Genomic DNA, 18,010 nt, shown 5'->3' on the forward strand with positions numbered 1-18,010 from the left:
TTAGAAATCTATACCGACTCTAAGGTCTCTGATGGTTGGTTTTCAGCCACTGGTTATTTAATACAAAATCCCTCTTATATTTGTGTTCTTATGATAAGGGCAGTGGAGCAGATAGAAATGTATAGCCCATTCAAAACACTTGGTTTACTTGGTAAGAGATGATTAATGAATCAAAGCAATTAGTGAATGACCAGGTAGGCAGAACACTAGCTAAGATTCCTTGGTACTCCAGGCTATTGTCAACCAAGAGAACTTTGGAATGTTGGTTATTGTGTTAAGTTTTCTAAGGAAGGGTGGAGCAGAATCAACATTTTTGACTTAAAAACCACAAAATGTCTGAAATGAAGGTTTCTATTAAGGCATAAATTTGTGCTATCAAATGAGCCCCTTTCTCTCCAGCTCTCCAGAATTAACTGAGTCTCAGGCACTGTGGCTTCACATACACATTTTGAAAGAAAGAAGGCACTTTTTGACCTTGAAAGCTTTTCACATAAGTTTCTGTAGCCTTTATTTCTTGTGTTCTAGGTGATGGTACTTTATGCAAATGGTTTAGTTATTCTTGGCAATAAAAATATCTTCCTTAAGGAAACTGATCCTTTCTTGTTTCTGTCTATATGGCATGTATTGTATCCTCCTCGCTTCTCAATTGTTCTGTTTTGATCTTTGTATTTTCTGTCTCTTTCTTTCTGTCGTGGTGTACACATTGAAAACATTTCTTCTGACATTTTAAAGAAGCTTTCTCCAATTAAACTACGTGAGGTATGATTTTCTAGAAATAAAGCATTTAAAAAATTCTCACTTGTCCATTATCTTTAACTCAGTAATAGACTTTAATATGCACACAATTTTCAATACAAATACTTATTGCTAATCACTAAGAGAAGTTAAATAATCTTCATGGAAGAGAAAATGAGCCCCCCTGAGTGTCCCTCTGTTTGCATATTAGCAGGCAGCTAGGTCTCTGCCAAGTTTCTCTCTGACTGACTGCTGCAGATGCTCTTTCTCAAGTATTCTGAGTCATATCTTTAGTGCAAGTCTTTAGGGACAAACAATAGCACCTGTTCCTCACAAGATATCAGGTCAGTTAGCCCATTCATGTATCTTTAATGAAGCTCTGGGGCAGATGGCAAAAAATGGCATCATCAACTTAGCACAGAGAAAACAAAGGGGATAAGTGTTGATGCAACAATACTGTTTTACGAACTGAGAGAGACAGAACCGAAGTGTTTCACACACATCTGCTGCTGTCTCGATTCTCTGAAATAGGCGAGGAATACCCTAGCAATTAAAATTTCTGGGCATGGAGCCTGTTTGATCAAGAATGTGTTCCCCACCCTCTCCAAAAAAGAAATGCTTTTGTTAGGGATTGTAGAAGTTGAGAATTAATGGACAGTTGTGCTTTGAGTTAGACAGTGTATTCTTTCATGATGCACTAAGGTTCACTCATAAGGGGGTTCCTGGTTTCACATTAGTCATTCCATACCCAACCAATTAATGCTTCCTTCCAAAGCAACAAAAATGATGCAGTTTTCATGCTAAGAGATATTCTGACCACATCGAGTTTTACTGTTTTTACTGACAAACTGCTTTATGTATTTTGCTATAGGATAATTAAAGAATCTGTATTTGTGCTTAGAGAAAGTTACCCTTTCAAGAAAAAAAGATGCTGCTTGAAATTTTCATAACTTCTTGAAAAAGACATGTGGAGACTGATTACTCTTTGGTGTGAGGGGAGTTCTATTATTTTTCATTCTTTAGTAAAATAATTTGGTGGGTTGCTTTTTCCAACGTGGCTACCTTTCTTGGCAAATCACCAGATGGGAAGAGAGGATAGTGAGAAGGAAAGGCTAGATTATCTTCTTCAGGACAAGATAGTTCCTTGTGTCTTCAAAATTCTTTTTCTTCCCCAACCACTGTTACTAAAGGTAGTGAGCTTCAAATAAGAGAGAAATATTTTGGATGTTTATATGATTCTTATATAAACCACTCTCTGATCATCTTTTCTCCTTACCTAGCTCTCTTCTTTTATTTATGTCCCATATTTGATCAATAGTCTTCCGGTAAGCATAATAAATGCAAAGTTATCATGGAGGAAATACTTGCGTCACATCATATTGCTGAGCATTTTATGCACAGTAGTGGGAAGTATTCATAGAGCCTCATTATCCTTGTTAATTTTTAGGACACAATCTCTTTAATACACTTGAGGAATATGATTATATCAATGTCAATATCCTGGTTGTGACACTGTAGTATAGTTTTGGAAGATGTTGCTACTGGGGAAACTGGTGAACAGTGTATGCAATTTCACTTCATTGCTTTTTACAATGAGGTATAAATCTACAACTTTATTTGTAAAAGTCTTAAGTCAAATAATTGTTGTCAGTAAGAATTGCATTCCTTATCTCAGTTGGATTTAATAAAAAGAATATTTCATGTCTAATATGATGCTTAAAAATACATTTGTTAAAGCAGAATATATTTATTGAGAGAAAGAAAGCTTCTCTCCAAGAAACAGACAGAAAGGGTCCTGAGTGGGTTGTCAAATACTCTGTCTTTTCCAGGGATTTTTATAGAGCAAAATCACCAGGTGAGGCAGGTCTAAGGTAAGAAAAAAAGGGAACTCACAAGGCAGGCAGGACTATGGTTAGCCAATAAGATTATAAGTGTAATTGCTCAGGTAAAATTGATTAAATTGAGAGCAAATGTGGAAGCTAGTAACGTATCAAGTGGGGCTGAAGACAGAACAGGGACTTTACCTGTAGGGGTTGAGTTAGTGGTTTCTTCTGGTTTTCCCAAGGTGGTCAAGGTATCCATGTGATACCTATTCAGAATATCAATCCCTGAAGTTTATCCTTGGGATGTGGGTGCATTTGTTTTATCTTTTGTCTTGAGATCTGGCTCACAGGAGGTGTCTGTCTCCACCAAGGCTGCAAGATATCTGGCCTTCTACACTAGCTCCTTGGAGGGCCCAGTCCTGTCAGACTGCCTAAAAATACAAACTGATCCTGACAAAATACAAATTTTGGTCTTGATCTTGACTGTAATACTGAGCCCACAACTTTTTAGTTGATGAAGTTACTTAACTTCTTATGGCTTTGTCTTTATTACTGGGTGAATTTCTTATTTCATGGTATTTTGAGGATTTTTCCAGGGCTAATCATATAGGAAACAACTAAAAATATTAGCTGTGGTAATCATTCTTATCACCATTTTTGCTATTATGAATTTCCATAATTAGAGCTAAAAGAAGAGATTTTCATCATTTGCATTCAAACTAGACTCTACCTAGCTACTAGATATTTAAGCTTGTTTTTAATAAAAGGCATTTTGATTTTTACATTATGGTTTAATTACACATAAGGACAATTTTGTCATTTGTATTTAAGTTATCATTGTTGATGACTATTTTAATAATCTATTAGAATTAATGACAGTAGATATTGAAAATAACTATGTTCTGGGTAGAGAGGAAGGATTTTATTTAAAATTGGTCAATATTCAACTCTAGAATCATCTCCAACAATATACCTTTGACATACAAATTGATTTCAGCTGGAGACCTGTAAGTTTTCTGTGATAAAACACTGTACTGAAGAATTTCTCTGTTTTCTGTTACCAAAACCCGTATGATGCAAAGAGAAAAACACTGGGTAGGGTAATTTACAGTTCTGCATTGTAGTTCCAACTCTGTTACAAGTGGTACAACCTTAAGCCTCTGTCTTTTACCTTCTCTAGCCATCTGTTTCCAGCTTGTAAACTGTGAGATTTAGGCTAGATTAGTGATTCTCAAAGGATGGTGCATCAGTCAGCAGGACCAGCTTCTCACAAGAACCTGTTAGGCCTGTGTGCCCTGGCCTCAGCTCAGATTTGCTCAAAATCTTTGAGGGTGGGGCCAAACAAATTGTGTTTTTTGTTTTGTTTTGTTTATCTGCTCATTGGTAGATTCTAAATTTGAGAATCACTACTCTAGTTAAATTTTGAACTTCAATTTGAATTCTTGCACCCAAGCCTGCTAATTTGCTTTTTATGAAGTTTCCCGTGGTTGCTGATGCCACTAATCAGGGACTAGCCTTTAGGAACTGCTAGGTTAGGTCATCTGTAAGCTTTGTTCAAACTCTGTGGTTCTGTCATCATTGTTTTCACCATGTCTTCTGTCTCTCTCTTTTTTCACTTGTGCCTTGCCGGGTTTTGAAATAACCTCTGTGTAATAGCGTTTAAAAATTTTAACATACCATATCTTATAGAGTATGATACATAGAAACAAACCTTCCTAAAATCTTACAGTTTGTTAACATGAAATACTTATTATAGCTCTTTGCCATTAAAATGACTCTAGACAGTTATCTCATAGACAGGCACAGTTACTTAGGAAGTACCTCCAGAAGGATATCTAGATTCAAGAATTAAATTCTGGCCCCTAATTGCCATTTATCACCTTACATTGTTTTATCATCCAAAGAATTTTGATAACCAATGTAAAAATTTGTTTTCATTCTAAGATGCTATGTAATGAATAACATGGAACACCCCAAATTACACACTCAAATGACCTTTTAATTCCACCTCTTCTTTTTTCATAGTTTCCTAGACACTGGGGATAGGATAATGTTCTGTAAGGCACGGTGTCTGCTAAGAACAGGACAAGCCTCTGCCTGCCAAATTGGATTATTTAGTTGGCTCATATTTTCTTTCATGAAGTAGAGTTATGGGTAAGATTCACTGTTTTTTTTAAATCAGTAATTGATAATTCTCTGGTACCAAATATGAAAAACATTACAGGAAAAAGCAAAGACATAACATTCACTGAGACATTACTATTATGTTAGGCACTATACCACAGCTTTACTTATTTAATCTTTATAAAAACCATGTAAGCAGTTTAATTAGCTTCAGATTTTATGAGAAAAATAGGCTCAGAATGGTTAAATAACGGTTGAAGATCACGCAGTCAGTGAAATGCCAGTGTATAGATTTGATGTCAGATATGTTTGTTAGTGAAGATTTGTGCATTCTTAGTAAGTATGTGTTGAATGAATAAAGGAATGACTGCGGTCACACTGATCTGTTTGATGTTGACCTTATTGCCATCATAGAATTATAAAGTTGAAAAGGCTCTACCTACAGTTTTGTTCCTAGTTTGTAGTTACCTATCGTGTATAAACATGTCATATACACGAAGGTCTACAGGTTTCCTTGACCATCTTGAGGGAAAGACGATGCTCCCATTAATCAAAATGACTGTCTGATAGCTTCTTGTTAGAAAATTCTTCTTTATATTAAACTTCGATAAAATCTATTTCAGAGTCTAGTTGTCTCCTCTGTAACATCAGTCTTAATCTTGATCCTTCTTTCACAAATCATCTATTCAAATATTTGAAGATAGACTGATATCTTCTCTCTGAGTTGAATATCCTCAATTTTTCCAGCTACTTCTCAAGATCTCGACAGATAACAGCAACTTAATAAAAGTTCATTGAATGAAAGAAGAAAGGAATAAAAATAGCACATTCAGACTCCTCACTTCTCCCTTGTTCCTGTTCTCTAGAGTGTGAAACCTCTGCACTGTTTCCTAAGTACATACTAGAACCATATTTCTAGAGGATAAGGAAATGATTTCCTTTCATGTGCTCTTGCACTGGCCAGTCATCACTCATGAAGCATCTGTGTCTTATTTTCTGGCATAGAACAGTGCTATCGCCTTTGGCATCTCAGGTTTGTATCAGGTCACAGCAAGCTACAGTTGAGCAGTACTTTTCTCCAGGGTTAAAGGCAAGACCTGGGCACTAGGGGATCAGCTCCAATTTAAGTAGGCTAAGTTTGTACCCTAATGTACAAAACTTGGGCTTACCTCAGCTAAAATGGAAGAAATAGCTTCTCAAAGCTAGTTTCTTTCACGCCCCACTGGCAAGGTAGTAATTGCACAAAGACCTTTTTATTATAAGTTGATTTTCCTGAGAAATGAATTTAGAAAAATACTGTAAAGTGTTTATTTTTTGCTTGCCCTTTATTAACCCACATCTTAGGGCTGTCTCTAGAGAAAAACTCTTGGCAAATGAAACCTCTCAGGCCCACACAGAAGCATTTTTTGCAATATGTCCCTGGCTGTGGTGGGAACAGGGGCAGGATAAGGCAAATAGGTGCTATTTAAGCAGGGTCATCAGCTCATACATGGGATTTTGCCCAGCGAGAAGGTGTAGGAATTTAGGCAGGAAAAGGATTTGTGGATTAAGGTTTATACCTTATACAGGCTTTAATATAGCCCTTTCATGCCAAAGACCCTAACTGTAATAAAAGATCACTTCTTTTGGTACATCTTGATTTTGATCTTTAAATGAGAAAAGTCCTGTAATTCAGCCTATAAAATTGAAATTTTAAATGCTAGGACAAAACCTTCTTGTCATGCTATCCTGGAGTCAAGCAAAAATCAGAGTAAAGGAGGGAGCTAGGAAATTAAAATGTAATTTTTGCCAGCATGATTCTGTCGTAGCTCTTATTTTTTTTATATGAAATACAAATACTGATATAGAGTGAAGATTTCCCATTTTGCATTTTTGTGCTCTTTGATACATTTATTGAGGTCAAATGAAATTTGATATAGTAGGATTTATTATGAAATGTTCTCTGAATACAACTCCATAATTACTGAGCTACATGGTAGTGCATAAAGCTGTAAAACTGCTTAGCCAGACAAGCAATTTATATGTTATGTCGAGGTGTGTATGGCAAAGAATATTAGTTTAATTGGGAGCCAAGATGTAGTAGCCTTAAATCTGAAGAGCTATATGTTTAATATAATGGAGTAAGGCTTTGAAATAAGATACCTTAACTGGAGAGATACAGCTCTTGGAACATATGACAATTAGATGTTATTTTCTGACCAAGATTACTAAATACTGTTCTCAAAATAAAGCACAAAATATGAAACAAGCGAAAGGGCAAAGCCTCTCAATAGTGTACGGTAAGCAAAGAAAGGAACTTATTTCTTTTAGTTCTTCATTTAGAAGAAAGAAAATAATATGAAAATAAAACAGGAGGAAAGAAAACCATTAACAGCAGTCTGGTAGATGCAAGGATGAAGCAATCTTACGATGAAGTTATGGCCGTGGTATGTTAGTGACATCTAAGAAAGGGATTTGGAGGATTTTCCCGGAATTTTTTCAGCTTGCGGATCTCTGGAATGAGGTGAGGGGTGGGTGACTATATAGGTACCGGCACACTACCAGGAGTGAAAAACAAATACTTCTTGGCATGCATTTGCTGTCTGTCTGATCAGAGGCTCTCTTCTGTTTAGCAGGTTCAGGGTCACATGCCTCCGCTCATGATCCCAATTTTTCCACATGACCAGCGGACCCTGGCAGCAGCTGCTGCTGCCCAACAGGGATTCCTCTTCCCCCCTGGAATAACATACAAACCAGGTAAGTAGAGAGAGATTTCACCTTCTTTTGGAAATGCTCAGGTCCACATGTTTTTGCTCCGTAGTCACAGGAGCATACATGGAACTGGGAATAAAAAGATCATCAAAGCATATTTTAAAGTAAAATTAGAAAAGGAAAGAAAGAGCATTGCAATACATTGTTTTCTCTTTTTCCATTTTATCTGTTCTGAATTCACAGATAAAATTCTACTTTCCCTGGGGACTCCAAAAGTTCTGTCAGTTCTCTTTATACCTTTAAAGTGAATAATTGTATTTGGTTAATGATCTTTTTTCCTCCTGAGAGCTTTCATTCTCTGGGAAACTAGTCCCATACAGTATAAAATTTTGTTATTATTTGTTGACAGATTTCTCTTGGAAAAAAAGTTCAAACTGGGATGATTTAATTAGTTTACCACTAATAGATAAAATTCTTTTTGATTTCAATCTAAATAATGAAGTGTTCAGTAATATTTTTATTTATCTTTGAACCTCAAAAAACAGGTCACATAACCTTGCAGTGAAATATGTTTTGAGATGATTTAGCAAATGTTATGATTTTTCTTTATTCCTCTGAGTTTACTGGACTCCTGGGGAATTCAATTAGGGGCATGATGGTTTGAAGGTTCTTTCAGAGCCTCCTTGTAAACAGGGTTTTAAATGTTTAAAGATATGTTGCCAAAGGAATCCAATGTAAGAAGATAGTCAAGTAAATAAAAGTCAACCTTAATTTCGTTTGTGCATTCTTTGTAAGTGACCTCAGCTCAGAAGTATTGACCTTGTTCTACTCATTAATAATTTCTGTGTCAAGTTCTTTTTAACATATTAACCTGATTATATTAACCACCAATCTGAGTGCAACAAATCTATGTGCAGCTGTTTCTTTACATATGTGGCTAGAGTGAACAAAGGCATTTTAATATGCTTTCAGGAGTAAAATACAGCTCACTTTACTAAATTTTGAGTAAAAAAAGCTTACAAAATACTAGCGTAAAACCAAATCTATTGGGCTTTAATACCTATTTTTGTTGTCTTGTTACTATTGATTAGTTTTTTGCATTTGGTAGAAAAATCCCTTCCTTATAGGAAAGGTAGCATGCCCGTGGCAAATTTCAAATGATTCAAGAAATAGAAATGTTAGGAGATGGACCTTTTTTCATTGCCACACAGAGCATCAAACCCAGTCTCTCAGTGCGTATGCAAGTGCTCTACCGTTGAGCTACATGTCCAGCCTGGGGATTGGCTGATTGAAGGGCTGACTGGAAAAGTTTTCAAATACAGATGAGCAAATGCTAATATAGGTTGAGTTTTCCTAATATGAAAATCCAAAGCACTCTGAAATCTGAAACTTTTTAGGTGCCAATATAACACTTAACTCAGATTTTGAAGCATCTCAGGTGCTGGATAGTTCAGATTAAGGATTTCCAATCAGTAAAGTCTATGTAAATATTCCAAAGTCTGAAGAGAAAACAATCCAGATTGGTAACACTTCTGCTTCCAAACCTCTTAAATGAAAAGTAATTAGTCTGTATTCCCCGAAAGTTTTAGGGTATCTGAGTGAAACAAAATTGTGATATTCAAAAATTGTTAAACATTGATTTTTCTATAGCAAAAAAATGTCACAGCAAGGTACAGTCCTAGTGAAATTGGCATTTATATTAAGGATGGGATTCTATTTTGTCACTATTCCAATCCTTCAGTGATATAGGTAAATTCTGAATTCTCTCTTCATCTCAATTTTCTTTTGAACATGATATAAACTATACTTACTGTTTTTGCCTGCATCTGAGTTGCACCAGTTCCCTGTACCAAACCTGGAAACCTTTTCAGTAAACTTATATATTGAAACTGTTGACTTGATTTCAACATTAAAGTTAAAATTTTTCACATTTCAAAATCAGGCATAAGACATATTTTCTGCTCCCTGGAGATGACTTATAACCTTGTTAACTTACTTAATTTTGTAAAAAATAGTGGTGCCATTTTTCATGGGGGAAGATACTGTTATTTATTCAGTGAATTTATGCCATTTAGAAAGCCTTAAATAGCATTAATGGTATGGCAATACATGACTGAGAAGACTATGGAGACTGGGAAAATATTATGCAGGAATTAATTGAAAGTTAAATTGAGGGGCTGGGGATTTAGCTCAGCAGCATAAGCGCCTGCCTTGCAAGCAGGCAGTCGTGAGTTCGATCCCCGGTACCGATAAAAAGGAAAAAGACAAAAAAAAAAAAAAAAAAAAAAAAGAAAGTTAAATTGAACAAAGTATACGTCAGAGTAGTGTCTTGGGGTAGCAGACTGTGTTTGATTATGTTGGCTAAACCTGTTGAGTAAGGCAGAACAACGGTTTTGGATACATAGAAAGACTCTTCATCATAGGCAAAGCTAGTAACAAAATATTTTCTAGTAACCTCTACATGATATTAAAGAGTTTAACCAGAACTCTATGTCTTTTAATAATTTGGTTAATTTATCCTGTATTATATATAAGCTTGAAATGGCCAAAGTATACATTCTTTCATTATTGATGAGAAATTAAAAACTCAAGAGACTTAGTCCTATGCAGAATCTTTATTACCCACCTGAGTTTGGGGAGGAGAGAACTATTCGACTGGAGTCTGAATAAGCAAACATTGTTGCCTCAAACCAAGCTGTGATACTTCTTTTGAAATAGATATTCAGGTATGCAGCAAGAGGGTAGCTTGGTCACATGTAGAAAAGGCTGGAGACAATAGCATACATTTACATTTTGGCCCGTTAAGCCAAAGGGGTGAGCAGATGCTATCTTGGTCCACATACATTTAAACCTCTCCCCCACCTACTTCTCCACTTTCCCAGAACCTTACATAATTCTATAGGAAATAAAAGGATGCAGGAGATTGAATAGTTGTCTTGATTTCTAAAAACCATGACTCTTTCAGGGTGACATTTGCTATTCAATAAGTTGGCTATTTCTAGGACATTGTAGAGAAGTACATTTGGGGCCCCATGCTTTCCCTTCTCTCCAGGTAATATGACCTGTAGCTCTGGGAATTCAGGGTCCCAGTGTTCAGTGATCATCAAGCGAATTCTCCTGCTCTGTGCACTGCTGAGAGGCATGCGCCTCAAGGCACGGCCTCGCTTCAGGGAAGCATCTTTCAGATCGCTCTCTCCAAAGTGCTTTATTGAGCTTTAATTTCTAAATTTTTATTCTTATATTCATTCTATAATTAGAGCCTTCCCTGTAGGCAGGAACTCATCATCGGAGCCCAAAATATAAACCATAGACTGTTGGTTGCTTTGCTCTTTTATATTGTGGCACTGAGAGATGCAGCAATCAAGGATAAGATAAACACATTGGAGCATCAATGTTTGAGAAAATTAAAAGATAAAGCTCCTTTCACAGTTACCAATGTGTATATCAGATCAAGGTCAACTTGCCTGAAAAATAAAAACCATGAATAGCATCTTTTGTGTTCCAGAAATGATGCAACTGACCCATTGCTGTTAGTGCTTAGGTTTTTAAAATTATCGCGGTTGGGCAGCATCCTTGAAGCTTCTTGGAGATACTAGGAAATAGGATGTAGGATGTCTGCTTGCTCCTGGATAATGCAGTTATTTACAGGTTGTCATATGATAATAACCTACTGCATTATTATTGAATAACAGCTTACTGAATGACTGTGCTGAACACTGTTCCAAGTATTTCACATGGATTATGTTATTTCTTTTTTTATTTTTGAATATTCGTGTAACCTTGTTAAACCTCACTTTTTTAATCATTTAAAAACTACATCATGATTTGTCTACCACTCAATACAGGTATGAAAGTTAAATTTGTTAAAATAAATGAATCTTTGAAAATTATAAACCACTCATCCTGGAGTAAAATCTGACTTTGGAACTAAGTCAATTTTACTGGATTGTTATCCACATCACTACCCATTAGAAAAGTGGTCCAAAATTTGAGCATTAGACAGAGTCATATTATTCCACTGTTCAGTAACTAAAAACAATTTAACAAGTATGTGTAATGCTTCCTTTTAATTGTAGTAAAATATGTAACATACTATTTTAATACATTTGCAGTGTCTTAAAACCATTACCTCTGTCTGTATCCAAAAGTTTTTCCAGTCAACCCCTACCAAATCTCATAGCCAAGAAATGTTAACATTTCCTGTTGTTGTAGCTTTTGATAAACTCTATTTTACTATCTTTTGAATTTGTCCATTGTAAATCCTCAAATAAATGGAATATTTTTTTCTCTCTCTGATTTATTTCTATAAGCATAGTTTCGTTGAGGTCCACCCATATTGTAGCTTACATCAAAGTGTAATTCTTTTTTTAATTTCATTGTGTATATATAATGTATTTTGTTTGTCTATTCATTTGTTAGTGGGCAGTTAGTGAGTCATTAGTGAGGAAATGAATTGTTTCTTCCTTTAAGCTACTAATGATGGCCTTTCTATGAACATTGATATACAGATACTTGTTGAAGTCCTTGCTTTTCAGTTCTTTTGCATGTATGCATAGGAGTACAATTTATGACTCATATGGCAGTTTTATGTTTCATCTTTTGAGAAACTATCAAACTGTTTTCCATAGCAATTATGCCCTTTTACATGCTACTAGGAATGGAAAAGTGTTCTAATTTCTCTACCTTTTTGCCAACACTTATTGTTACCTTGTTTCTGTTTTTTAAAAAAGTTTAATATAATCATCATACTAGATGTGAAGTACCATCTCATTGTGGTTTGGATTTGTATTTCTCAGTGATTTAAGTCCAGTCCTTTATTGGACATTTATATGTCATCTTTGGGGAAAGGTTCATTCTAGATATATAAATTGCAAGTATTTTCTCTCATTTTGTAGGTGTTTGGTATGAATTAAATCATTGCCAAATTTAATGTCATGAAAATTTATTCACTTTCTTCTAAGAGTTTTATAGCCTTAGCACCTAAATTTATGTATTTGTTGTATTTGAATTACTGTTTGTACAGGGTATAAGATAAACCAAATACAAAATATAAAAATTGAACATCTGTATCTTTTTCATGCACATCTTTTGTTAAATAGTATATCCAGTTTTATTTACACAGTTTCTTGAAAAAAGATATCCTTTCCCCACTTAATAGTTTTGGCATTTTTTCAAAAATGAGTATGTGAATTTATTTCTCGGATATCTATTCCATTTCTTTGGTCTGTATATCTGAACTTATGCTGGTGCCATCCTGTGCCTTTGTAGTAAATTTTGAAGTGTAGGAGTATGAGTCATAACATTTTATTCTTTTTTTAAATCAATACTGTTTTAGGTCTTGGGATCCTTTGCAATTCCCTATGCACATTATAAATGACTTTTCTGTTTCTACAGAAAAGGTTATTGCCTTCCAGTTCATGAACAGAAATGCCCCTTTCCATTCCTTTCTGTCTTATTTAATTCCTTTCATAAAAATAAAATTTAAATTGAGAAATAAAACTGTACATATTTATGAGGTACCTTGTGATATTTTGACATAAGTATGCATTATATAATGTTCAAATTCAGTTAAACATATCTGTCTACTCAAACATTTGTCATGATTAAAATGTTCAAAAGCCTAGCTTCTAACTTTTTCAAAATATAGAGTACATTATCATTGTCATTGGTCTCCCTTCTGTGTAAGAGAACACCAAATCTTATTTTTCCTAAGTATAATTTAGTACCTACCAATGAACCTATTTGCTATCCCTCTTTCTCCCTTGCCTTCCTCAAATTCTGGTAACCACAATTCTATCCCTACCTTGCGTGAGGTCAACTTTTCAGATTCTGCATACCAGATCACATAGTACTTGTTTTTCTTTGTCTGGCTCATTTCACTTAATATAATGACTTCACAATATTGTTGCAAGTAGCAAAATTTCATCCTTTTATGACTGAATAATATTTCATTATATGTATGCACCAAAGTTTGTTTATCTCATTCACCAAATAGCAGACAGTTAGGTTATTTCATGAGTTATTTATTCCTTTTAGCATTTCATTTAGTTTTAGTGTACAAATCTTCCATTTCTCTTGTTAGATTCATTCCTGAGTTTTTAATTGTTTTAGATGCTGTTGTAAATGAAATTTACTTCTGCATTTCCTGTTGGATTATTGCTGGCATGTAGAAATGCCACTGATTGTGTTTATTAATCTTTTACTCTGCTACTTTGTTGAATTTATTATCTCTATCTTTCTCATGGATTTTTGGGAGAGATTTTCTGTATGCAGAATTATATTGTCTGCAAAGAACAGTGGTTTTCCTACTTTGTTACTAGTTTTTGTGCATTTTATTTCTTTTTCTTGTCTAATAGAATTGGCTAGAATGTCAGTTACAGAGTTGAATAGCAGCAGTGAATGTACATAGCGTTGTCTTGTTTCTAATCTTAGGGAGAAAGTTTTTAGTCCTTCACCATTGAGTAGCATGTTAGCTGTGAATTTTAATACTTGATCATGCTGAGAAATTTTCTTCTAGTTATAGTTTCCTAGAGGCTTTTCATCATGGAAAAATTGAAACTTTATCAAAGACCTTTTCTGAGTGAATTGAGATAGTCATGTGATTTTTCTGTCTTTGTTTTAATAATGTGATACATTACATTAATTTATTTATGATGAACCACCTGTGCATTCCTGGAATAAATCCTTTTTTGATGACTAACACTTTTAATATGCTATTGTATTTTACTTAATAACATTTTGTTCAGGATTTTACAATTTATATTCATAAGGAATTTTGGTCTTGATTTTATTTTCCTATGACATGTTTATCTGGTATTGATATAATCTTGGCCTCATAGAACACACAAGAAAATATTTTTTTCTCTTCTGTTTTTGAAAAAGTTTGAGAAGGATTAGTGTTAATTCTTCTTTAAATGTTTGGTAGAATTTGCAATGAAGCCATCTAGTCCAAGGCTTTTCTTTGTTGGTAGGTTTTAGATTACTGATTCAGTTTCTTTACTTGTTATAGATCTGTAGAATTTTCTATTTCAGCTGAGTCATTTAAGTAATTTGTCTGTGCTTCAAATAATTTTTCTGTCCTAAGTGGTTTAATTGGTTTATAAACAGTCGTTACAATTGTTATCTACTATTTCTTTTTTTGAGCAACATTGATTTCCTTCAAGAAACTCCATATGTATATGAATAGTCTCAAATTGTATAATAAGATGTAAGGGGTAATAAGTAGTAGTATCTCTAATTTATCAAAAGAAAAGAAAAAAACTAAAATGTTAATTATTGTTAATTAACTTTTCCAAGGGGTTTACCTATAGACAATAGTGAGATAGCATTCAGACTGATGTTTCATTCTTTTGATGTTTCATACTTTTGTGGGCATGGACTGTGTGTGTGTGAGATTTTAAGAAAATTCTTATCTGGCTTTTTGCTGTGAAAAAAATACAAATTTTATGTGTAAAGTTATCCAAATAACATCTTATAAAGGCAACTATTTCTCTCTCCCAGAATATTTCTAGGCAGAGGCAACCAATATTGTAATATTTGAGCAGTTAAATTCATGTAGTAGGAAATAAATCACTTCTACAGTGCCTGAATTACTATCCCAGTTTTAATTGGGAATGTTGACATGAGAAACCAGATATGTTTAGCTGTGTAAATTAATTCAGTTTTATTTATGTCAAGAGTGATTTAATTTTGTCTTCATATATGAAGGCTACAACATTGATGGTTATCATTAAATCATGAGTTTTTTTTAAAAAAATGGATTTCTATTAATGGGGATGGATTTATGTCAATTCACTCATACTCACTTAATTGTCATTGCAAAAATTTCCTGGATTTCCAAGTGACTTGCAAAGGATCTGGATTCAGCTATGAAATAATTGAAGGAATTAAGATTAAACCTTGATCCTTATCTTCTTTAAAGGTATGGAAAAACAGTGCAGATAATCTTAGAAAAAAAAAACCTGGAATAGAAAAATCTCCTCGTTGATCTTTGATGAATAGAGGAGGAAAAGTTTAGCAGGAGAGTAAAAGCATAGTTATCTCAGCAGTATGTGTCATAATTTTTTCTAATTTTTTGATTCATTTGTCCTTGGAAAAAACGGAAGAATTTGTTTTATTTTTAGAATTCTAATGTATGACATAGTTCTTGCTTCTGTTATAGTATAATGCTGCACAAAGATAAATTCAGTCTTATAATATTCTCTCAGAATATAGAGTACATGTAATATTTTACTATTCTGAGTAGTCCATCCAGGCGAGACCCATACTTACAGTATGTTTGTTTGTATTAGTGACTGTGATTCATATGTTTCCATAGTGTGACAAGAAAGACAATAATTTGTAAAGATGGAGACTGTCGGTTGTTTGGTAACTTATTTTCATCTTTAATGCAACCACTAAAATTTTCAGATAGTTAAGGAGGTGTAGCATCATTGTCTTCGTACTTTCAAGGGTAGAAAATGAGGTATGACACTAAATTCCCCTTCGTGGAAAGCTAATGAATTCGTGAGTTCTGTCTTCTGTCTTTTCTACTGTACTCCATGTCTCTAAGTGACTCCTGCAGTGTGTTAATATCTGGAGGTAATATCTCATGATACTATAAGTCTTTTTTCGAAGAGTGAAAGTAAATGGGAAGAATTTTATCCATGAAACTTTTGACACTTTTGGAAAAGTAGAATTTGAATTACCCATTAGGAATCTATAAACTCTTTCTCCTATGATTAAGTCCTACTAAGTTTTGGCATCATTTCAGTTTCTCTGAAATTTAAAAATTTACTTTTTATTACTTAGGGAGTCTCTCTGTGGATCTTTTTTGATTCCAAAAGACTGTTACCTGATCTGACAAGTGAAACAAATATCAAGTAAATTTTCCATAGATTTTAAATCTTGTATTTATTCTGTAAATCCAGGTAAAAAATAGTCAGTTAGAATATTTAGAAGGCAGGAAAGATGGATTTACAAAATGAGCATTATTTCCCAAGTTTGTTTTTGGAGGTTGTCTGGCAAGGGCCAGATTATTGTAGTGCCTAAAGTCAACCTGTTTTAACAGGCTGCATCATCCTCTGTACAAATTTTAAAAGAATAGGTCCTCACGCAAGCATTTCAAACCCAGAGACAAATTTGAAAAAAATTGCTGTAACATGTTGACTGATTCTTTGCCAAGTCAGCCACTAAGAACTTCACTTGATCAACTCATCCACGGAGAAAGTTAGAGGTGGTAGGAAAGAAGCATGTAACTCTGTTATCCAAAAACTAAACTTCATGTTACCCTTAATTCCCTCTCCCTGTTACCATTTTCTCTTCTATGTTTAACCCACATGTTCTCACTCGGCTGCCTCTCCTTTCTTCTCTGTCTTCTAATCATTCTCTGCGATATAATCTGCAGCTTTAATATATTCATTCTTTCTTTTAGTATTGATACAGTGATGTGTTCTGGCGAAACAGCTTTCTAAAGATATATTCAGATATGCAGATTCAAACCCATAGAAAGGTTAAAAACATTTTAAAAATATGCTTGTCAACAGTGGAAAGAAAACTGTTTGTAGCCAGCAGGTGAGCTGGAGAGTACTACAGGGTGTGGTAGAGATAGTAATAAATTAACTGGCAGGCCAAAAACTATATTTAAAAAAACCAGCTATTTCACAGCAGAGAAGCATGACAGCTATGAAAAAAAAGGAGTGCCCCAGGGAATTCTTTTAGAGTTTGATTTTTTAAAATATGTTTGACATGAAAAATGTTTTAGTACAAATAAAGCAACTGGTATTAAACTTACAGGGAGGGGCGTTGTGGTTTGGAGTTAGTATGAATAATGCATGATATTTAAAGAAAGAACAGCTAGCTCTAAAATGTTCCAGGAGGCAGTCAGTCCATGCTGATGGTCGGAATGGATGATTTCCCCCCTATTTTTGAAACATCATTAATTCAGCATCATTTTGTGCTTTTTTAACTGGTAAGATAGCAATCGAAGAATAGTGTTTGACTTAGATTAGGATATTCTTTCTCCAAATAGTTTAGTTCATAAATTATGAAGATCAGTAGAATTATTTAGGGATAAAGTGATAGTCATTTACTATAAAAAATAATTTGGACTGGTTGTCTTTTTTAAAAGCTTGTATATTACTTCTAACTAAAATCAACCTCATGGAAGGGGAAAAACAAGATCAGATATTTTGAACATTACTCCATAGGAGCTCAGCACAATATAGCGTTAGTGAATGCATTGTAGCAGCACTCCATATGCAATCAGAAGCCAATTGTTACTGGACTGTGTACAGGCACACACTGTGCTCAATGGTCTGATGAGGTATTATGGATATGATGCAAAGAGACCGTGTAGATTAGCAGCTAACAATTTGTTAAAAGTGAAAGCAACTTAACATTTACATTGGGCCAGCTGAGTAGCACTTCATGTGGCAAGCAGGACGAGTTCCTAGGAACAGGGCATCAGACTCTAGTAGTAGTGTCCAGGCAGGGGAAAAAAAAAAAGAAGAAGAAGAAGAAGAAGAAGAAGAAGAAGAAGAAGAAAATGGTTTTATTACTTTCCAGTTAACTACCTTTTTACTGTGATTCTTTCTGCAATGTCTCTTCATTATTACATTCAGCTTCCAATGTGGAAAAAGTTCATGCAAAACAGCATG

General features: G+C 34.4%; 1 protein-coding gene across 31 annotated transcripts in view; it reads left to right on the plus strand.

The window, feature by feature from the left end:
* Sox6 (SRY-box transcription factor 6) overlaps positions 1–18,010 on the plus strand; it is a 559,037-nt gene that overhangs the window by 424,577 nt on the left and 116,450 nt on the right. For 25 of the 31 annotated variants that reach the window (XM_063251818.1, XM_063251830.1, XM_063251843.1 and 22 more), the window contains one exon: positions 7,295–7,418. In XM_063251818.1, the coding sequence (XP_063107888.1) occupies positions 7,295–7,418 (124 nt within the window). The remainder of the gene's footprint in view (positions 1–7,294; positions 7,419–18,010) is intronic. The other 6 variants (XM_063251819.1, XM_063251845.1, XM_063251850.1 and 3 more) reach the window with 1 other exon arrangement.

The sequence above is a fragment of the Cavia porcellus genome, unplaced genomic scaffold (genome assembly GCF_034190915.1).
Source record: "Cavia porcellus strain 051 isolate PalLab524CR breed Dunkin Hartley unplaced genomic scaffold, mCavPor4.1 scaffold_6, whole genome shotgun sequence".
Classification (NCBI taxonomy): domain Eukaryota; kingdom Metazoa; phylum Chordata; class Mammalia; order Rodentia; family Caviidae; genus Cavia; species Cavia porcellus.